Source organism: Thalassophryne amazonica, chromosome 2, assembly GCF_902500255.1.
Source record: "Thalassophryne amazonica chromosome 2, fThaAma1.1, whole genome shotgun sequence".
Taxonomy (NCBI): Eukaryota; Metazoa; Chordata; class Actinopteri; order Batrachoidiformes; family Batrachoididae; genus Thalassophryne; species Thalassophryne amazonica.
In genome coordinates this window covers 40,007,488-40,031,107 of record NC_047104.1, presented here as the reverse complement: position 1 = coordinate 40,031,107, position 23,620 = coordinate 40,007,488, and the positions used below count along the sequence as shown (strand labels likewise).

The following is a 23,620-nucleotide window of genomic DNA, read 5'->3' as shown; positions in this document are numbered from 1 at the left end:
AAAATCCTACAATGCGATTTCCTGGATTTTTTTTCTCATTTTGTCCCTCACAGTTGAAGTGTACCTATGATGAAAATTACAGACCTCTCTCATCTTTCTAAGTAGGAGAACTTGTACAATCAGGGGCTGACTAAATACTTATTTGCCCCACTGTATATCACAGACTCTACCAAACCTACATCCATATTAACCCATAATTCTCTACACTCAGGGCCCGCTGTCATTCTTCTCAGCCAAGCAGCACTGGACTGCACCAAGGACAGTACGGCTTACAACACAAGATAGAGACCTGGGCTTCACCCTGAAAGGAGAACCACCAGTCCAAGTGGTTTCACTGGATCCCCTCTGCCCAGCTGCTGTGAGTTAATCTCTCTATTCCTACCCACTGTTTTCCTCATCTAGTCATAAAAATCAATTTGTGGAGTTATGAAATTTGGTCAGGATATGTAATCCATCACAGCAAACATCATGCGAGGATAAATTTTTGACAAAGGTCAGCCGAAAGTATTTTTCACACTTTGAAGATATCTATCTATAAAACAAGATGTGTGTGTGTGTGTGTGTGTGTGTGTGTGTGTGTGTGTGTGTGTGTGTGTGTGTGTGTGTGTGTGTGTGTGTGTGTGTGGCTCGTATATCTGTCTGACTCTTTGTCAGATCAACCTCAGCTTTTAGATGTGGCTTGTGCATGGCACAATGATGTGCATCCTTTATTCTGAAACTTTTTAGGATTAATTTTCAAAGCCATTATTTTGATTAACATTTTAACATTCGTACTTCCAAGATGCCGTGGCTCACTGACGTTACTGGTAGCAAAGTTGAACAACATCATATAGTTCATGTTGCTCACACCATTTCACAATAAAACATTTAAAGCCAGCATCTCAGCAAATACTTTTATGATGAAACACATGCTGTCAATGTTCCTTGTGACTGAGTTAAGTTGACAACACTGAGGAGACGTTAGCTAAAATCCATTTTTTGATAACATCGTCAAATTTCTTACGATTTGTACAGTGTTTCAGTAACTACAGTGAGGAAAATAAGTATTTGAACACCTTGTGATTTTGCAAGTTCTCCCACTTGGAAATCATAGAGGGGTCTGAAATTTTCATCTCAGGTGCACGTCCACTGTGAGAGACATAATCTAAAAAAAATCCGAAATGACAATGTATTATTTTTCAATAATTTATTTGTATGTTACTGCCGCAAATAAGTATTTGAACACCTGTGAAAATCAATGTTAATATTTGGTACAGTAGCCTTTGTTTGCAATTACAGAGGTCAAATGTTTCCTGTAGTTTTTCACCAGGTTTGCACACACTGCAGCAGGGATTTTGGTCCACTCATCCATACAGATCTTCTCTAAATCTTTCAGGTTTGGAGTTTCAGCTCCCTCCAAAGATTTTTCTATTGAGTTCAGGTCTGGAGACTGGCCAGGCCACTCCAGGACCTTGAAATGCTTCTTACGGAGCCCCTCCTTAGTTGCCCTGGCTGTGTGTTTGGGGTCATTGTCATGCTGGAAGACCCAGCCATGACCCATCTTCAGTGCTCTTACTGAGGGAAGGAGGTTGTTTGCCACAATCTTGCAATACATGACCCCATCCATTCTCCCTTCAATACGGTGCAATCGTCTTGTCCCTTTTGCATAAGAGCACACCCAAAGTATGATGTTTCCATCCCCATGCTTCACAGTTGGGATGGTTTTCGTGGGGTTGTTCTCATCCTCTAAACATGGTAAGTGGAGTTGATTCCAAAAAGCTCTATTCTGGTCTCATCTGACCACATGACCTTCTCCCATGCCTCCTGTGGATCATCCAGATGGTCACAGGTGAACTTCAAACGGGCCTGGACATGTGCTGGCTTGAGCAGGGGGACCTTGCTGCCCTGCAGGATTTTAAACCATGACAGCATCATGTGTTACTAATGTAATCTTTGTGACTGTGGTCCCAGCTGTCTTCAGGTCATTGACCAGGTCCTCCTGTGTAGGTCTGATCTTTCTCAGAATCATCCTTACCCCACAAAGTGAGATCTTGCATGGAATCCCAGACCGAGGGAGACTGACAGTCATCTTGTGTTTCTTCCACTTTCTAATAAATAATCATAACAGTTGTTGTCTTCTACCAAGCTGCTTGCCTGTTGTCCTGTAGTCCATCCCAGCCTTGTGCAGGTCTACAGTTTTGTCCCTGGTGTCCTTAGACAGCTCTTTGTTCTTTTGTATGGTGGACAGGTTGGAGTGTGATTGAGTGTGTGAACAGGTGTCTTTTATACAGGTAACAAGTTCAAACAGGTGCAATTAATACAGGTAAAGAGTGCAGAATAAGAGGGCTTCTTTAAGAAAATGAACAGGTCTGTGTGAGCCAGAATTCTTGCTGGTTGGTTGGTGTTCAAATACTTATTTGCAGCAGTAACATACAAATAAATTATTTTAAAAAAAAAATCATACATTGTGATTTCAGGATTTTTTTTTTCTTTAGATTATGTCTCTCACAGTGGACATGCACCTAAGATGAAAATTTCAGACCCCTCCATGATTTCTAAGTGGGAGAACTTGTAAAATCGCAGGGTGTTCAAATACTTATTTTCCTCACTGTATATAAGCTGATTTTCTCACAATTTGTACATTGTTTCATTAAGTACATAAGCTGAATAAAATCTTATATTTGCTGTGAGTTACTGATTATACTGATTTGCTGTTTTAAATATTCAAAATGTTCTGTTTAATTTTGTCTGACTCTCTTCCAATAACCTGTTTAATTGGAATAATTTTATTTTCATATAATTGACAATAAAACAGATTTTTTAAACAATATGAAATACTATATTAAAATAATAATATAATATAACATAAGTACACCTCTTTGTACATCCCACCTTCAAACACAGCCTCACAGGACTGTCCATGCCAAGTCTACTTAAGCTCACAATTTTCTGTAGGAATACAAACTTCCTATGGGCACTCACTGCACTAGTTTTATTTTAACACAAATATTGTAAAAAAATGAATAACTTGAATAACAAGTGAATAACAACAACAACAAAAAAAAGGTTAAACTATAACTGAAGATCAAATTGACCTATTCCTTAAAAAAAAAATTGTGCTTGTTCCTTGTCCTTTAGAACAGTGGAAGCTTTTCAACATCTACAAAAATATGTAAGAAACTTTGTTAATGTTTGACCTAGTGTAAATATATTTCAAAAGCCAGATACATACTGTGTCTTGGTCATTGTTGCCACTCCATATTTTACAGCAGGATCAGCAGGGAGGGGTTTTGGTTACATACAGAGCCAAATGTTTTGAATTCCCTGAATTGCTTACATATTGAACAAAGGAACATTTGTTTAAATAATTCTTTGAAAGGGCTGAGACTAGCACCAGGCCCCAAGAATCATCATATGCTCTCAACTGTGCAGTCAGAATTTTGGTTCTGCTTCTGAGAACTCTGGTTACAGTACATTGTAGCAATGTGTAGCATGACCTGTCTATGTGACCGTGTCAATCAATGCAATACCGTATCTATTGATATACGAGCTAGCATGCATGCTAACATCACAACAGTAATAAAGCCCCATTTTCACTTTCACAAATATGTGCCCCAGAAGTTGAAGGACTAAATATTTTCTATACTTTACCACATCTTGTAGGGTGTCTTCATTAACCATGGTGGGGTTTCAAGATGTTTGAAAATGGCACCCCCATTTTTAATTATGACACACTTTGGTAATCCCTTGCATTTCTGTGGCACTTGTAACATTGTAGTACACACCATGACATCACCAGGAGGTTGTGCTAAAGTTATGCTACAGTACGCTACAGTTGTATTTGCTACAAGTCCAAGGTGTTACATCGTCAAACTGCATGCCAGATCACATTTGTCAGCAAACCTAGTCTTCATACACTGGTTTGTCACAGTTGAAGACCATGACCTTCTGGGAAGTATACAGTTGTATGTAAAAGTTTGGGCACCCCTGGTAATTTTCATGATTTTCCTTTTATAAATCATTTGTTGTCTGGATCAGACAGTTAAATATATCATATAGCAGACAAACACACTGATATTTGAAAAGTGAAATGAAGTTTCTAGTATTTACATAAAATGTGCAATAATTATTTAAACCTAATTAGGCAGGTGCATAAATTTGGGCACCCTTGTCATTTTATTGATTTGAATACATTTAACACTAATTATTGGAACACATCATTGGTTTGGTAAGCTCATTGACCCTTGACCTCCTTACACAGGTGAATCCAATCATGATAGAGTATTTAAGGTGACCATTTTCAAATGCTTCTCCTCTTTGCATCTCTTCTAATGAGTGGCAACATGGGAGCCTCTAAACAACTCTCAAATGACCTGAAAACAAAGATTGTTCAACATCATGGTTTAGTAGAAGGCTACAAAAAGCTGTCTCAGAGATTTCAGCTGTCAGTTTCCACTGTGAGGAACATAGTGAGGAAATGGAAGACCGCAGGCACAGTAGTGCTCTCATGCTCTTTGGGCAGGCCAAGAAAAATATCAGATAAGCTGAAGCAAAGAATGGTGAGAACAATCATAGTCAATCCACAGACCTGCTCCAAAGACCTATAGCATGATCTTGCTGCATATACAACCCCTGGCAATAATTATGGAATCACGGGCCTCGGAGGATGTTCATTCAGTTGTTTAATTTTGTAGAAAAAAAGCAGATCACAGACATGACACAAAACTAAAGTCATTTCAAATGGCAACTTTCTGGCTTTAAGAAACACTATAAGAAATCAGGAAAAAAAAATTGTGGCAGTCAGTAACGGTTACTTTTTTTAGACCAAGCAGAGGGGAAAAAAAATATGGAATCACTCAGTTCTGAGGAAAAAATTATGGAATCATGAAAAACAAAAGAACGCTCCAACACATCACTAGTATTTTGTTGCACCACCTCTGGCTTTTATAACAGCTTGCAGTCTCTGAGGCATGGACTTAATGAGTGACAAACAGTACTCTTCATCAATCTGGCTCCAACTTTCTCTGATTGCTGTTGCCAGATCAGATTTACAGGTTGGAGCCTTGTCATGGACCATTTTCTTCAACTTCCACCAAAGATTTTCAATTGGATTAAGATCCAGACTATTTGCAGGCCATGACATTGACCCTATGTGTCTTTTTGCAAGGAATGTTTTCACTGTTTTTGCTCTATGGCAAGATGCGTTATCATCTTGAAAAATGATTTCATCATCCCCCAAACATCCTTTCAATTGATGGGATAAGAAAAGTGTCCAAAATATCAACGTAAACTTGTGCATTTATTGATGCACAGGATTGCGAGCTCTTGCTTGCCTCTACTGGTGGTTGGCTCTCACTGCGGTATTGTATCACTTCCTGTTCCGGAGCACAGCGGTGTTTTGCTGTATCTGTTAGCTGTTTAATCTGCGCAGTTAGATTGATCTAGTAACTAGATAACGATTTGTTTCACAGTGTAATCTTCACGTGCCTTAACTAAAGCACTCCCTCTGCTGAATCACCTCTAAATTATTTACACATTATTCACTTTGTGTGTTTTTAGGAATCCGCTAGCTTAGCGCAGCTACTAGCTCTTAGCCGGTTTAGCATGGCGGCTTCTCCTGTCTCTCCTGCACTTTTCTCCTCTGGGTGTGAAATGTTTAGTTATTCCTCGGCCTCCTTTAGCAGTAATGGTACTTGTAATAAGTGTAGCTTATTCGTAGCTTTGGAGGTCAGGCTGGGCGAATTGGAGACTCGGCTCCGCACCGTGGAAAATTCTACAGCTAGCCAGGCCCCTGTAGTCGGTGCGGACCAAGGTAGCTTAGCCGCCGTTAGTTTCCCTCTGGCAGATCCCGAGCAGCCGGGAAAGCAGGCCGACTGTGAGGAGGAAGCGTAGTTCTAAACAGAAGCCCCGTGTACACCGCCAACCCGTTCACATTTCTAACCGTTTTTCCCCACTCGGCGACACACCCGCCGAGGAACAAACTCTGGTTATTGGCGACTCTGTTTTGAGAAATGTGAAGTTAGCGACACCAGCAACCATAGTCAGTTGTCTTCCGGGGGCCAGAGCAGGCGACATTGAAGGAAATTTGAAACTGCTGGTTAAGGCTAAGCGTAAATTTGGTAAGATTGTAATTCACGTCGGCAGTAATGACACCCGGTTACGCCAATCGGAGGTCACTAAAATTAACATTGAATCGGTGTGTAACTTTGCAAAAACAATGTCGGACTCTGTAGTTTTCTCTGGGCCCCTCCCCAATTGGACCGGGAGTGATAATTGGCAAAGCTTCTGGGGAAAACCTGGTCTTGTTAGGAGAGACGGCATCCATTCCACTTTGGATGGAGCAGCTCTCATTTCTAGAAATCTGGCCAATTTTCTTAAATCCTCCAAACCGTGACTATCCAGGGTTGGGACCAGGAAGCAGAGTTGTAGTCTTACACACCTCTCTGCAGCTTCTCTCCCCCTGCCATCCCCTCATTACCCCATCCCCGTAGAGATGGTGCCTGCTCCCAGACCACCAATAACCAGTAAAAATCTATTTAAGCATAAAAATTCAAAAAGAAAAAATAATATAGCACCTTCAACTGCACCACAGACTAAAACAGTTAAATGTGGTCTATTAAACATTAGGTCTCTCTCTTCTAAGTCCCTGTTAGTAAATGATATAATAATTGATCAACATATTGATTTATTCTGCCTTACAGAAACCTGGTTACAGCAGGATGAATATGTTAGTTTAAATGAGTCAACACCCCCGAGTCACACTAACTGCCTGAATGCTTGTAGCACGGGCCGAGGCGGAGGATTAGCAGCAATCTTCTATTCCAGCTTATTAATTAATCAAAAACCCAGACAGAGCTTTAATTCATTTGAAAGCTTGACTCTTAGTCTTGTCCATCCAAATTGGAAGTCCCAAAAACCAGTTTTATTTATTATCTATCGTCCACCTGGTCGTTACTGTGAGTTTCTCTGTGAATTTTCAGACCTTTTGTCTGACTTAGTCCTTAGCTCAGATAAGATAACTATAGTGGGCGATTTTAACATCCACACAGATGCTGAGAATGACAGCCTCAACACTGCATTTAATCTATTATTAGACTCAATTGGCTTTGCTCAAAATGTAAATGAGACCACCCACCACTTTAATCATATCTTAGATCTTGTTCTGACTTATGGTATGGAAATTGAAGACTTAACAGTATTCCCTGAAAACTCCCTTCTGTCTGATTATTTCTTAATAACATTTACATTTACTCTGATGGACTACCCAGCAGTGGGGAATAAGTTTCATTATAAGTGAGATAGAGTATCTCGTCAATAGTTTTACATCCTCATTGAAGACAACTTTGGATGCTGTAGCTCCTCTGAAAAAGAGAGCTTTAAATCAGAAGTGCCTGACTCCGTGGTATAACTCACAAACTCGCAGCTTAAAGCAGATAACCCGTAAGTTGGAGAGGAAATGGCGTCTCACTAATTTAGAAGATCTTCACTTAGCCTAGAAAAAGAGTCTGTTGCTCTATAAAAAAGCCCTCCGTAAAGCTAGGACATCTTACTACTCATCACTAATTGAAGAAAATAAGAACAACCCCAGGTTTCTTTTCAGCACTGTAGCCAGGCTGACAAAGAGTCAGAGCTCTATTGAGCCGAGTATTCCTTTAACTAGTAATGACTTCATGACTTTCTTTGCTAATAAAATTTTAACTATTAGAGAAAAAATTACTCATAACCATCCCAAAGACGTATCGTTATCTTTGGCTGCTTTCAGTGATGCCGGTATTTGGTTAGACTCTTTCTCTCCGATTGTTCTGCCTGAGTTATTTTCATTAGTTACTTCATCCAAACCATCTACATGTCTATTAGACCCCATTCCTACCAGGCTGCTCAAGGAAGCCCTATCATTATTTAATGCTTCGATCTTAAATATGATCAATCTATCTATTAGTTGGCTATGTACCACAGGCTTTTAAGGTGGCAGTAATTAAACCATTACTTAAAAAGCCATCACTTGACCCAGCTATCTTAGCTAATTATAGGCCAATCTCCAACCTTCCTTTTCTCTCAAAAATTCTTGAAAGGGTAGTTGTGAAACAGCTAACTGATTATCTGCAGAGGAATGGTTTATTTGAAGAGTTTCAGTCAGGTTTTAGAATTCATCATAGTACAGAAACAGCATTAGTGAAGGTTACAAATGATCTTCTTATGGCCTCAGACAGTGGACTCATCTCTGTGCTTGTTCTGTTAGACCTCAGTGCTGCTTTTGATACCGTTGACCATAAAATTTTATTACAGAGATTAGAGCATGCCATAGGTATTAAAGGCACTGCGCTGCGGTGGTTTGAATCATATTTATCTAATAGATTACAATTTGTTCATGTAAATGGGGAATCTTCTTCACAGACTAAGGTTAATTATGGAGTTCCACAAGGTTCTGTGCTAGGACCAATTTTATTCACTTTATACATGCTTCCCTTAGGCAGTATTATTAGACGGCATTGCTTAAATTTTCATTGTTACGCAGATGATACCCAGCTTTATCTATCCATGAAGCCAGAGGACACACATCAATTAGCTAAACTGCAGGATTGTCTTACAGACATAAAGACATGGATGACCTCTAATTTCCTGCTTTTAAACTCAGATAAAACTGAAGTTATTGTACTTGGCCCCACAAATCTTAGAAACATGGTGTCTAACCAGATCCTTACTCTGGATGGCATTACCCTGACCTCTAGTAATACTGTGAGAAATCTTGGAGTCATTTTTGATCAGGATATGTCATTCAATGCGCATATTAAACAAATATGTAGGACTGCTTTTTTGCATTTACGCAATATCTCTAAAATTAGAAAGGTCTTGTCTCAGAGTGATGCTGAAAAGCTAATTCATGCATTTATTTCCTCTAGGCTGGACTATTGTAATTCATTATCAGGTTGTCCTAAAAGTTCCCTGAAAAGCCTTCAGTTAATTCAAAATGCTGCAGCTAGAGTAGTAACGGGGACTAGAAGGAGAGAGCATATCTCACCCATATTGGCCTCTCTTCATTGGCTTCCTGTTAATTCTAGAATAGAATTTAAAATTCTTCTTCTTACTTATAAGGTTTTGAATAATCAGGTCACTTGTCTTAGGGACCTCATAGTACCATATCACCCCAATAGAGCGCTTCGCTCTCAGACTGCAGGCTTACTTGTAGTTCCTAGGGTTTGGAAGAGTAGAATGGGAGGCAGAGCCTACAGCTTTCAGGCTCCTCTCCTGTGGAACCAGCTCCCAATTCAGATCAGGGAGACAGACACCCTCTCTACTTTTAAGATTAGGCTTAAAACTTTCCTTTTTGCTAAAGCTTATAGTTAGGGCTGGATCAGGTGACCCTGCACCATCCCTTAGTTATGCTGCTATAGACTTAGACTGCTGGGGGGTTCCCATGATGCACTGAGTGTTTCTTTCTCTTTTTGCTCTGTATGCACCACTCTGCATTTAATCATTAGTGATTGCTCTCTGCTCCCCTCCACAGCATGTCTTTTCCTGGTTCTCTCCCTCAGCCTCAACCAGTCCCAGCAGAAGACTGCCCCTCCCTGAGCCTGGTTCTGCTGGAGGTTTCGTCCTGTTAAAAGGGAGTTTTTCCTTCCCACTGTGGCCAAGTGCTTGCTCACAGGGGGTCGTTTTGACCGTTGGGGTTTTTACGTAATTATTGTATGGCCTTGCCTTACAATATAAAGCGCCTTGGGGCAACTGTTTGTTGTGATTTGGCGCTATATAAATAAAATTGATTGAAATTGATTGATTGATGTAATGACAGCCATCTCCCCAGTGCCTTTACCTGACATGCAGCCCCATATCATCAATGACTGTGGAAATTTACATGTTCTCTTCAGGCAGTCATCTTTATAAATTGGAACGGCACCAAACAAAAGTTCCAGCATCATCACCTTGCCCAATGCAAATTCGAGATTCATCACTGAATATGACTTTCATCCAGTCATCCACAGTCCACGATTGCTTTTCATTAGCCCATTGTAACCTTGATTTTTTTCTGTTTAGGTGTTAATGATGGCTTTCGTTTAGCTTTTCTGTATGTAAATCCCATTTCCTTTAGGCGGTTTCTTACAGTTTGGTCACAGATGTTGACTCCAGTTTCCTCCCATTTGTTCCTCATTTGTTTTGTTGTGCATTTTCGATTTTTGAGACATATTGCTTTAAGTTTTCTATCTTGACGCTTTGATGTCTTCCTTGGTCTGCCAGTATGTTTGCCTTTAACAACCTTCCCATGTTGTTTGTATTTGGTCCAGAGTTTAGACACAGCTGACTGTGAACAACCAACATCTTTTGCAACATTGCGTGATGATTTACTCTCTTTTAAGAGTTTGATAATCCTCTCCTTTGTTTCAATTGACATCTCTCGTGTTGGAGCCATGATTCATGTCAGTCCACTTGGTGCAACAGCTCTCCAAGGTGTGATCACTCCTTTTTAGATGCAGACTAACGAGCAGATCTGATTTGATGCAGGTGTTAGTTTTGGGGATGAAAATTTACAGGGTGATTCCATAATTTATTCCTCAGAATTGAGTGAGTCCATATTTTTTTCCCTCTGCTTGGTCTAAAAAAAGTAACCGTTACTGACTGCCACAATTATTTTTCCTGATTTCTTATAGTGTTTCTTAAAGCCAGAAAGTTGCCATTTGAAATTACTTTAGTTTTGTGTCATGTCTGTGATCTGCTTTTTTTTCTACAAAATTAAACAACTGAATGAACATCCGCCGAGGCCGGTGATTCCATAATTATTGCCAGGGGTTGTATGTGATATATTAAACTGAAATTGCTGATCCAAACAACCAGTGACTTATAAAAGAAAATCATGGAAATCATCAGGGGTGCCCAAATGTTTACATAACAATTGTATCTATGAAAGTAAGTACAGGGCTTCAGTTCAATGCAGAAGATGATGACAAAGCCACTTAAACATGGGAACCCAGTTAAATTTGGTCAGGTTAAAAATCTGACTAAAAAAAGAAAAACATAGGGACCCAGTTTCCTGTACAGGGATTAAGCCTAGTTCTAGATTAATTCACATTTTAATCCAGGATTTATTGAAATATCTTTGTTAGATATGGATTAAAATAGTCTCAGACTTTTCCTAGTCTTGAGTTAAATAATCTCCTGTTTTGAAGAAAGACTAGAGCTTATTCAGGTCTAAATTAAGATTTAAATTAAACCCGGCCAGGGGCAGGTTTAACTTCAGAGTAAAGGCTGAATGCTTCACTGTGCATGGTGAAAATGGATTACCTTGACTACATCAATGACACTGAAGACCATCACCAAGACCAGAATGAAGATTTCTCAGAGACAGAAGTAACCCGCTTTGATGAATTTGATGATACAGATTTCCGTGTCAGTTTTCGTATGTTCAAAGACAATGCATCTGAAATCATTTGTTTGCTTCAGACAAAGCTTTCATGTGACTCGTGAAGGGGAACTCCTATAACTCCTCCCTTCCAAGTATTTATCACCTTGAGGTGAGGAGCAGGTGGAAGTTTCCACCATGAAATAGCAGATTTGTGTGGTGTGGGTGAATCAGCTGTATTCAAAATAGTGCACAAAGTCTGCAAAGTAATATGTGACCAGAGGAAGGATTACATCAAGTTCCCAGATGCTGTTGATCAGACCACGTACAAGATACAGTTCTATGGACATGGGTACTTCCCTGGAGTAATTGGCTGTATTGATAGATGTCATGTTCCCATTAAGTATCCTTCAACTGAAGATGCTGAACTGTCCAGGAATTGTAAAAACTGGTTTTCAATAAATGTACAAGGTGTCTGCACTCCTGATATGCAGTTCTCCAACACTGTTGCCCATTGGAGTGGTTCAACACATGACTCAAGGACTCTTTGTGTGCTCAGTTTGAAGCAGGAGAACACAGTGGACTTCTACTTGGTGACAGTGGTTATGCACAGACACACTTCTTGTTTACTCCTTATCTGCATCCAGTCAGACCTGAGCAGCAACACTACAACAAAGCCCATATCCACACCAGAGCGCTAGCAGAGCGCATATTTGGCATCTGGAAGAAGTTTCCAATGTCTCAGGAATACGTTATGTTTTGAACCAAGAACATACTGTATTGTCATCGTGGCAACAGCAGAGCTTCATAATGACCTCTGACAGCATGGTTGTGTAGACCCACCAACTGAATATTACAATCACCCACATGTGTCCATGCCATGTGTCCATGGCAGAAATAGCCAATGACACAACCGGACACACTTACAGAAATAGCTTTGCTTTGCAGCACTTTTCATTAAAAAAAAAGAAAAGAAAAGAAAGAAACAGAAGAATACATTGAGTGATCCACAAGTGATCTGTTTTTTTCATTTTGCTGTATACATTACATTTTTTGTTTTCTACATCTGTATCTATGTATCATATTTTGGAAATAGTGAAAATGCAGAAAAGAGATGAAGATGGTTAATTTCTGAATACATTTTAGTCGAATGTGACTGCATCATAATGTTTTCAAATAACAAAAGGCACAGAGGGCAGCATTGTTGCACAAAACACTGTCCTGCTGCTGCTGCTTCATGGCCTTCTCCATCTCTTTGATGTCCAACTCAACATGAAAGATTTTCATCTTGAGCTCATGTTCTTTTAAATATTGTAGTTTACGCTCATGGAACTCTAGTGCAAGTTTCTCATGCATAGTCAGTCTTTTCACTCTCGTCATGCTGCCTGAAATGGAGTTACTGGCTGCTGCTGCCACAGATGAAGAGGGCTGATTTTCTCCACTCTGTTCACACTCCTCTGACACCTGATTCAACCTTATGGCATCTTTTTCTGGAAAACAATTCAAATATTAGACATACGACTTCAATAGTAGAGGCCATGACATTTTTTTTATCAGCGTGCAACAGATAGTACTATTAGGGAGTAACCCTGTTGTGTCTGATGATTTGTGGACGTTCATGCTGGATTTTACGGTTGTAAATTGAGTTTTACCGGCGTTGCCGGTAGAACGGATATTTGCAACTGTGACCCAGCATGAATGTCCACAAATCATCAGACACAAGGGGGTTATTCCCATTCTAATCCAATTCCATTGTTTCCACAGTTTATTTTTCTGTCAGTAATTCGGTGGATGAATTGTTGTCAAAGGGTGTGGTCGGCTCATCAAAGCTTACTGTAGCAACAGCGTCTTCATGCCAAACTGGAAATTCTGTGAGCAGACCCACAGCTTTCTCCATCTTGTCAGCTGCATTGAGTTAAATCCACAGTAAATCCATCAATCAATCTAGTTAAATCCATTGAGTCCATGCATTTCGGCATTGTCCTCGCTGCACTAGTTTCTGTCACTCTTAGGTGACAGCGTGATTGTTGACACCTGCACAGCAACGCGGTCAGGCAGAGTAACATCAAATGTGAAATGGTTGTAATATTTTGCCGCCGTCCATGCACTATTTTATAGTCTGAAATCTCACACAATTAACCGATCAGATTCGTAGAAAAATGTAATTGGATTAGAATTAGGATTACCTGCTCAGGAAATATATACATTATATCAAATGAGTATTCAAGTGTTTCCCCACCTGAACTGTCCTTATGATCATCATCTGGGATACCTTCCAAGCGTTGTTGGCTTTCAATTATTCCCGTCAACAAGTCTCCCAGGTCATCGGTCTCTGGTCTAACTGGGCGTCCCCCACCTGTCTTGAAGCGCTCCCTTTGAGCAGTTGCTGTGGTTTTCTTTAACTGCATCTTAATGTTTTTCGTGTGTGTGTGTGTGCGCGCCTCATGAGAAAACATACATGTAATAGTGAGTCATAAGTAAAATCAAGCCGACATAAAATTAAATCTTACCTGAAGTTGTTGGAGGATCTTATTGGTAACATTTTCATTTGAATTATATTCATTTGCAGTCACAGTCCATGTATTTTGTTTTTTCATTTCTGCTGCTGAATCATGTATCTTCGATTGCAGGGTACTTTGAAATTATTTCCTTTAAAAGCATCTTCTCACTTTCACTAAAGTTTTTAGAACGCGCTCTTTTCCCTTTCCTCCATGCTTGATCATTGGTCAAATTCCTGTTACTGTTCCACACACATGCAGCTAAAATTTATACTAGAATTATTCCACCCCAGGTTTTCAGAGCACCCTCACCTTTGTACCATGTGCACATTAGTTAATCTTATTCATCTTCCAACACATGATCTGACTGGTCCTTGATTACCTTAGTCTGAGACTCTGTAGTCTGGAACTAGTAAATCTGAAGTTAAATAACATCTCAGAAAGCAGCTTGATTAATGTGGAGTAAGTTAAACCAGATTAGTCTAGTCCTGGTTTTATTTAAACCCTGTATGGGAAACTGGGCCAAGAAGTACAACATAGCTCTGAAACTTGCATCAAGCCCAAGTGTGACATGAACCTTACTAGCAACTGCAGTGGAGCTACGTACAAGTTGCCCCAGGTCACCATTCTCATTGCTAGTTAATGACGCTCTGTAAAATAATGTTATTGGTTGAGGTTTTATGGCCTTGTTTAAGTGACGAGCAAGATACTCAGCCAAATGCTTTATTACTTGAACCCTCATTTAACAGCTCATTAGAGACTACTGACATCTACTGGTCAAATGATTTACAACACAGTTACTATGACATAAGGTGGAGGCCACAGCAAATTTTCTTTGCACATTTAACACAGCTCACAATTTTTGGAGTCATTCTTGTCAATAGATAGTACTTTGTTCATCTTTTTTGATAAAGATGTATTTTCATGCATGTCTGTATCTTACATTTTTGTTCTATGTATTTATTAAATACAGAATATTATGTAGTATTTGTGAATGGTCGGTTAACGCTGTAATGATTAAAGATATGTTTGCTATCCGAACAGTTTTTTTTGAATGGAAATGGAGAATTGATAATATATGGAATATGTCAAATTCAAACCATACCCAGCCATACAAATGCATGAAAAGTTTTCAAAATGTTTCATCCTTAACATGAAACCCCTTGGATTAATCAGAAATGGGGAGCACTGGTTAATATGGGTCAAGTTATCAGATATAACGAGCTGAGCTCATGTGCACAGATCTTGAATTTAGTCTGCAACAGTTTCAAGTGTTGTGCTTTTGCTACAAATATTTTGCTAAGTAGTTTATCAACTGTAAACCTTTATCTGGGGCAGTCAGATTTAAGAAAAAAAAAAAAAAAACCCTGCTCTTTCTATTGCTCTCTGCTAAAATAATGTTTGTCTTTCTTTTTTCCCAGGCTAACGGCCTGAAAGAGGGTGACTACATTGTTTCTGTAGGCGACACAGACTGTAAATGGATGGGCCTGAGTGAGGTGATGCGGTTGTTGAAGGACGTGGATGAAGAAGGGATTGACATCCAGGTGGTCAGCACAGTGGACAGCAACTCTCCGATGGTATGTCACTGTCTTATTCTTATTGGCCACAGGAGCAATCTGTCTGGTTTCCCAGATGAGACACGAAATGTGATTTTAAACTCAGATGACTAAACTCATTTCTTTTGGCTTTTCCCCTTTTGTTGATTAACTTATTTCAGCAGTGATGTTCATGTCTCTACGTCCTCCGCCTTTGAGTCTGACAGACTTCTGGGAAGCTCTTACGGCGTGAGACGGTCACTGGCCACAGGTGTTTGGCATTGAAGATCCAAGTGTTTAGAATCCTGGTTTGTCCTATCTCGCTGTGAGACTTGGACGCTTACCTAAGGTTGCTTCTGTGACACTAGGTCTCTTCAGAGGGTCCTTGAGTACCATCAGAATGACTGTGTGTCAAATGAATGGTTACGTAAAGAGACAGATGGGTCGTACCACTTGCAGTGTGAGAAGATGTCAGATATGACATTGTGGTCATGTGACGCGTTTCTCTTGGGTTGATTCAGCATGCAGGTGCCTCATTGTTTAGCATCCCACTGGCCAAGGGACGCCCACATTTCACCTGCTTGCAGCAGATGGATGGCTGTGTTTGAGAAGTGGGGATGAACCAGTTGTCGGTCTGGGTGGCTGGCATCCAGGACTGAAGTTGAAAAATAAATTTCATAATCTGGTTATTTAATAACATGGGTGTAAAGCAGTCACAAGAACCTACTTAAATTCTACTTTTCTCTTTCCATGGGTTGATACTGATCCTTCTTCCAATGGCCATCCTAAGTGGCTGTTCAGTTAAATAAATGCTAAAATTTCTGACCTCCAAACTCTAAATACCACCATACATTCCTCTTTTTCTTTTTTTTTTTCTTTTTTTTCCACCAGCCTACAAAGAGTGCCACCTTCTCAGGAAACCTGCCTAAGACTTACTCCATGATTTGCTTGCCCTTGGATGAAGAAGATAAGAACTCCAAATCACGCAAAGTGAGCAAAAAGCCATCTTTCATCAGCTGGGGACTGAAGAACAAGCTGAAGAGTGTGAGCACGCTCAGTCTTCCCACAGCGGAATCCTCTGGCACACTGCCCTGGAACAAACCCTGTCCCACGTTCCCCGTTTCCAGTTCTTACAACGACAGTGCCCTCTACTGAGCTTACTACAGTGGTTTCTTTACAGTATGTATTGAGCCTACTCTGACTACACTACAGTATCAGTCCTGTGCTGTACCCATACTGGACCTGCTATGATGATTGTACAAAATCAGCGCCCCTTGGTTTTCCACTGGAGTACTCATGTATATCACTTGTACGTCACAAGTGCAATGATGATACTTCTATCAGCTATTTTGGAGAGTGGAAGTACCAAAATGTCTACCCCTGTCTGTTGTGGTTGGGTATCTGAAGTGGACTTGATTTTACACCAAACATGTCAGGAAGACTTTCTGGGCCAACCAGTATGCGTACAGCACAGTACAGCTGTACTGCGGAAAAAATACAGCAGTCTTCACTGCAGACTGTAAATGAGTTTTACAAAGAGATCCAGTGATGGTTTCTATGTTACTGTTTTATGGCTTCAACTAATGATTGTGTTCATTATGGATGACTGTCACTCATTCGTTGTATTATTTTATTATTTGAAAACACTTTTTTTTTTAAGTCAATTTCCTCTTCCTCTCACACGCTAAGTACATGCATTCCACTTGCAGACTTTGTCTATCCAGTAGTCCATTTGGAATGATCAAAAGAAAAGTATCAAAGTCAGTCATTTTCCTTGATTATGACTTAAAGGGATTTGATTATCAAAATGGTAATGCTTTATATTAAAGTTCTTCTATTAAGCATCAGTTAATTAGTAATAAAGCTCTTATGACTTCATGGGTGCTTATTATGTGTTAACAAGATATTTACAAGTGTTAATGGCATAATAAGCATGTTTATTTACATAATTAGACATTCATAAAGGCACGTTAACCTTTTGTAAACTCTTTGAGCATATGAACAAAATGCTTCTGAGTTCCTTATAACTGTTTATAATATTCTAGACACATTTATTGAGTTAGTAGATAGAGGTCCTCAGTCATCCTGGTAAGCAATATCTTAAAATTTTATTCTACAGCAACCAAACTTCTTGTTGGTCTTCAAGCTGACCTATTCTCCCCCCCCCCCCCCCTCATCCAAGTAGTTTCTTCCCTTTTTGTATTTTATTTATTGTTATTTTTTTAAATAATTAATTTTTGCAAACTTACCAATCACTTCAGTGTTTTACCATGAAGGGCTTTTTAAGCTTCATTGTGATGAACACAATTAATTATGCACTACTAACATTTAACTAAGCTTCATATAGCTATGGCTCTGAGTAAACAGCTGCACATAATCAACAATAAATGTTTATAAGTTATGAACACTTGTATAGTCTTATTAATGTAATCATGTTAATAGGCATTTTATTACTGATTTTATCATTTTATTTTATTTTATTTTATTAAAGGATGTAGTACAACTGAACTAATGCTTATTGCAAGGCCCTTAATCTAAAGCAGTACCATTGAAATAGTTGCATATTATTTTCCAGTTGATTAATTGATTAATCATTTGAACTCTAAATGTCTAGTAATTAAGAGTTCTTCTGTAGAATATAACTGCCTTTGTTAATGTGCAATTTGAAGGTACTCCTGTTGTGTATGTGAGCTGAGTATATTCGTTTCATGTTTAATATGTGAAGGATTTGATTGTTGCCATAATATCTTTGTGCTTATTGGGTATTGATAAGTTTTAAGGTATGGAAAACGGTTTCTGAGTATGCACATGTAATAAATGTATTTACAGTCTGTTAACAGTGAATTAGGGAAAACGACAGCTGATTTTGTTTGCAGAGTTGATAAATGCAGTGTGCTGTAAACTGCTAAAAACGTATATACACCGTGGTCATGTATTCTCAGTGTTGTATTTGCAAATGTAAATACTGGTATTTTAGTACCAGCTATGTCACAAACCCAAATGCCTTCATGCTTCTGGTGTGCCAGGATTTGCAATTTTGCAATACATTTGTGACTAACCTCAATATTTCACTGACTTCTGGCCTGGATATGTCACTCCTTCAGGCAGTCTGTCCATTTGTAAGCGCAGCACTCCGGTAACATGAATCATGCTGTGGATAACAGTTCATGTGTCTTCAAAGGGAAGAATGTGGACAGACTGATGACACTCCTGAGTAATACCTGGCCGCCGGTCAGTGAACTTTGGTCAAAGCTCACAGGCAAATTTCTAGTCATTGTCTCTACCTGTGTTAAAGTTACATCACATATTTTACTGACACTCTGCAGTGTTGGTCTATTTCTTTTACTGACACTCTGCAGTGTTGGTCTATTTCTTTATCTACAAAGTAGATTCTTGTATTCTAGATTCTTGTACACATTTGATATTTATGTAAAAATGCAGAAAAAAATTGTAGCTATAAGTGGTAGGTTTCAGAACAATTTGTAAATGGTCAAATTGTGAATTTTGCACGTTTGATTTCATGGAATGTATTTTACTCGTACGTATGTATTGGTACATTATTTCTATGTAAACGTATTTTATCATGTAAATGTCAGATTATAAATGGTAACAGAGGAAATGTTACTTGTTGTTTTACATGTAATTGTCATTCATTCTTATTTGTGAAGGAAAATGTCACAATTAGTGCACCGTCTTCGTTTTCTAGAGGCGTCTATAACCTACACGTTGTAGACTTTGAACTTTGTTTTTCTGTACCTGATTTCCTAATGGTTTCAGGAGCATTTTCTTTCTTGCACACTGTGGTACATATTAATTCTGGTGTGACTGATTTATTATGTATTCTTGGTCATGTGAAGAAAAATCAAAATAAAAGAAGGGATAAAACATCTCCAGATCCTTTTTTATGACTGTTATTAACTTGGTGTTTAGAAGTAGAAGGGTAGAACATGTTTTGTAAGTCACTAAACAAAGCCAAGCACACGAAACACTGAACCTGGAAGAGTATCCACTTTGCTGATCTTTCCGAAAGAATGTTTTACATTGTACAGCACGGTGGCTTAGTGCTCAGCACTGTTGCCTCACAACGAGAAGGTCATGGGTTCGATTCCCACCTGTGGCCTTTCTCTGTGGATTTTGCGTGTTCCCCCGAGTTTGCATGAGGTCCCTCTGGGTGCACGGCCTCCTCCCACATCCAGTGACACGTTAGGTGGATTGGAAACTTTAAATTGTCTGTAGGTGTGCGTGCAGTTGTTATATGTGGCCATGCGACAGACTGACATCCTGTCCAGGGTGACCCTTTATTGGACTAAGAGGTTGAAGATGTGTGTGTGTCTGTGTGTGTTTTACGCTGGTCACAAAACTAAAGTGTAAATAAGGTCAGCATCCATTAATCATATGATGTAGCCCCATTTTCTCAACCGATATAGTGAGGAAAATAAGTATTTGAACACCCTGCGATTTTGCAAGTTCTCCCACTTAGAAATCATGGAGGGGTCTGAAATTTTCAACTTAGGTGCATGTCCACTGTGAGAGACATAATCTAAAAAACAAAAATCCGGAAATCACAATGTATGATTTTTTTTTTTTTATTCATTTATATGTTACGGCTGCAAATAAGTATTTGAACACCTACGTACCAACCAGCAAGAATTCTGGCTCACACAGACCTGTTAATTTTTCTTTAAGAAACCCTCTTATTCTGCACTCTTTACCTGTATTAATTGCACCTGTTTGAACTTGTTACCTGTATAAAAGACACTTGTTCACATAATCATACTCCAACCTGTCCACCATAGCCAAGACCAAAGAGCTGTCTAAGGACACCAGGGACAAAACTGTACAAAGCTGGGATGGACTACAGGCAAGCAGCTTGGTAGAAGACAACAACTGTTATGATTATTTATTCGAAAGTGGAAGAAACACAAGATGACTGTCAGTCTCCCTCGGTCTGGGATTCCATGCAAGATCTCACTTTGTGAGGTAAGGATGATTCTGAGAAAGCTCAGAACTACACAGGAGGACCTGGTCAATGACCTGAAGAGAGCTGGGCCCACAGTCGCAAAGATTAGTAACACATGATGCTGTCATGGTTTAAAATCCTGCAGGGCAGCACTCAAGCCAGCACATGTCCAGGCCCGTTTGAAGTTCACCAGTGACCATCTGGATCAGGGGTTGGCAACTTGTTCCAGAAAGGGCCAAGAGGGTGCAGGTTTTCTTTGCAGTCACTGATTCCACCGGGTGATTTCACTGATTATCACTTTGAGCAGATGGAACCAGTTAATCAGTGAAATCACCCGGAGGGTGCAGGCCCTTTCTGGAACAAGTTGCCCACCCCTGACTGGATGATCCAGAGGAGGCATGGGAGAAGGTCATTGGTCAGATGACACCAGAATAGAGCTTTTTGGAATCAACTCCACTTACCATGTTTAGAGGATGAGAACAACCCCAAAAAAACCATCCCAACCATGAAGCATGGGGGTGGAAACATCATACTCTGGGGGTGCTCTTCTGTAAAGGGGATAGGATGACTGCACCGTATTGAAGGGAGGATGGATGGGGTCATGTATTGCGAGATTTTGGCAAACAAGCTCCTTCCCTCAGTAAGAGCATTGAAGATGGGTCATGGCTGGGTCTTCCAGCATGACAATGACCCCAAACACACAGCCATGGCAACTAAGGAGGGGCTCTGTAAGAAGCATTTCAAGGTCCTGGAGTGGCCTGGCCAGTCTCCAGACCTGAACTCAATAGAAAATCTTTGGAGGGAGCTGAAACTCCAAACCTGAAAGATTTGGAGAAGATCTGTATGGAGGAGTGGACCAAAATCCCTGCTGCAGTGTGTGCAAACCTGGTGAAAACTACAGGAAACGTTTGACCTCTGTAACTGTAAACAAAGGCTACTGTACCAAATATTAACATTGATTTTCACAGGTGTTCAAATACTTATTTGCAGCAGTAACATACAAATAAATTATTAAAAAAAATAATACATTGTGATTTCCAGATTTTTTTTTTTAGATTATGCCCCTCACATGCACCTGAAATGAAAATTTCAGACCCCTCCATGATTTCTAAGTGGGAGAACTTGCAAAATCGCAGGGTGTTCAAATACTTATTTTCCTCACTGTCATTTGCATCCATTTTTACCAAAAATGGAGCACAAACTAAAATTGACCTTTGTCACCATTTTGGCCATTTTTACCCAATAACTCAATAACTTTAGTCTGTAGATTATACAAAAACTACAACTTTTTGGAATATATATGATCAGACAAATACTGCGCATCCAGAAAGTATTCACAGTACGTCATTTTTTTCAACATTTTGTTATTTTACAGCCTTATTCCAACACGGAGTAAAATTTTTTCCTCAAAACTTGACTCACAACACCCCATAACAACAACACGAAAAGGTGTTTTTTTTTTTTTATTCTTGCAAATTTATTAAAAAAAAAACTAAGAAATTGCATGTACATAAGTATTCACACCCTTTCCTCAATACTTTGTTGATGCACCTTTGGCAGCAATTACAGCCTCAAGTCTTCTTGAATATGATGCCACAGGCTTGGTGCACCTATCTTTGTGCAGTTTTGTTCAATCCTCTTTGCAACACCTCTCAAACTCCATCATGTTGGATGGGGAGTGTCGGTACCCATGTTGTGTCTGGCCCCGCCATGCCTTGTGCAGTAACTTTTTTGTTCCACCAGATGGCGCCCTTCTGTTTTCTGCCTGTAGTATTTTCTGTTGTCTACTAGATGGGGCTCTTTATGTTGATGATCTACACACCCCTTATGAGTTATGACTGATTACCTGAGACTATTTAACCCTATAAAGCCCACCCTGTGAAATAATTGTCAGAAAATTCAAATTTTTTGAAACAAGAGTCTTTATTGGACCTTTTAATAGTTATCAGTGGTGGGCACAGCTAACCAAAAAGGTAGCTTCCATAACCATCAATCAGAGAACTGAAAAGTTATCTTTCATGGTGATATACTGCAAAAACTATATATATCTTTATTACAGATAACCAATAACTTTCAGTATTGATTCAGACGCGGGCACATCAGATTACACTGCCGGCTTCTGATAAACCAGTTTCACTTTAAGCACTGCAGGGACTGCTGGGTAAATTCAAGGATCACAAACACACAAGAACACATGAAAAATTAATGAAAAAAATAAAAATAAATAAATAAATAAAACCCCAAACACTGTCATCATCTTTCAAAAGGAGTAATAGAACTGACCACCGGGCCACCTACCTGGCTGGTGACTTCTTGCTGAGATTTTACAAAACCTTAACTCCTGGCACCCATAGTCATTTGTTTAGATGCGATGAAGTAATTCAGTGTCCTTTAGATATTTAAATAATTCTTTTTGCATGATGTGTGATGGGTTTCACAACAGATTTCCAAGGGACAAGGGACGGAAACACTGTATCATCCAAAGTGAACCTGAACTACACAACCCACAATGCTCCCTGCGTTGACCGGCCAATCATTATTGGAATAGCTGAACTGTGCCCACGACTGATATTTATACAATAAATATTATTTCCTTTGTACTCCAGTGTCCAGCTCCTGCATATGGGTCCATAGTCTGCTCGGTTCGGTTCCACCCGAACCTCTAACCATGACAGAAGTATCAGGCTATAACATGGACCCAGCGGGAGGCGTCATCCAGCAGGCACTCGCTCAGCAAGGACAATTCCTGGGGAGAATTCAGCAATCTGTAGAAACCATGGGAACCCAGGTCCAGAACCTCTCAGCACAGGTCACGCACTCTTACACCATAGTCTCACAACTTGCTAACCAAATCAGTCAGGCAGATGCACGCATTGCTCAGCACACACAGCTAGCCACGCAACTCTCAGATCCATCCACATGGTCCACTCAGGGAGATACATCCGCACCACAAATAGGTCCTCCGTCTGCGAGCATTTTGTCCACTCCTGAGCCATTCATTTGCCATCCAGAACCATTTGCGGGTTGTGCAGAATCCTGTGTGGCTTTCCAGATGCAATGCTTGCTTGTTTGTTTGCAGCACAGCACCCTTCACAGTATGCTTCCGATAGCAGCTGTATAACTTGCACCACTAATCTGCTGTGCAGAGATGCATGCACTTGGGCGAATGTGCTCAGGGATAGTATATTCCAAGTGTTTAATAACTTTTCTGATTTCTCTCGCGTGTTTCGACTCGTTTTGATCATCCCACTAAGGCCTTGTCAGAGTTGTTCAGAGTTGGACCTAAACAGAACAACTACTCAGTTTACACATACAG

At 39.8% G+C, this 23,620-nt stretch overlaps 1 protein-coding gene across 3 annotated transcripts in view; it reads left to right on the top strand.

The window, feature by feature from the left end:
* The window catches only part of rhpn2 (rhophilin, Rho GTPase binding protein 2), a 116,920-nt gene extending 97,687 nt beyond the window's left edge, over positions 1-19,233 (top strand). For 2 of the 3 annotated variants that reach the window (XM_034185262.1, XM_034185246.1), the window contains exons 13-15: positions 212-358; positions 15,231-15,386; positions 16,236-19,233. In XM_034185262.1, the coding sequence (XP_034041153.1) occupies positions 212-358; positions 15,231-15,386; positions 16,236-16,499 (567 nt within the window). In that variant the 3' untranslated portion in view covers positions 16,500-19,233. The remainder of the gene's footprint in view (positions 1-211; positions 359-15,230; positions 15,387-16,235) is intronic. The other variant, XM_034185253.1, reaches the window with a different exon arrangement.
* Positions 19,234-23,620: the final 4,387 nt, after the last annotated feature.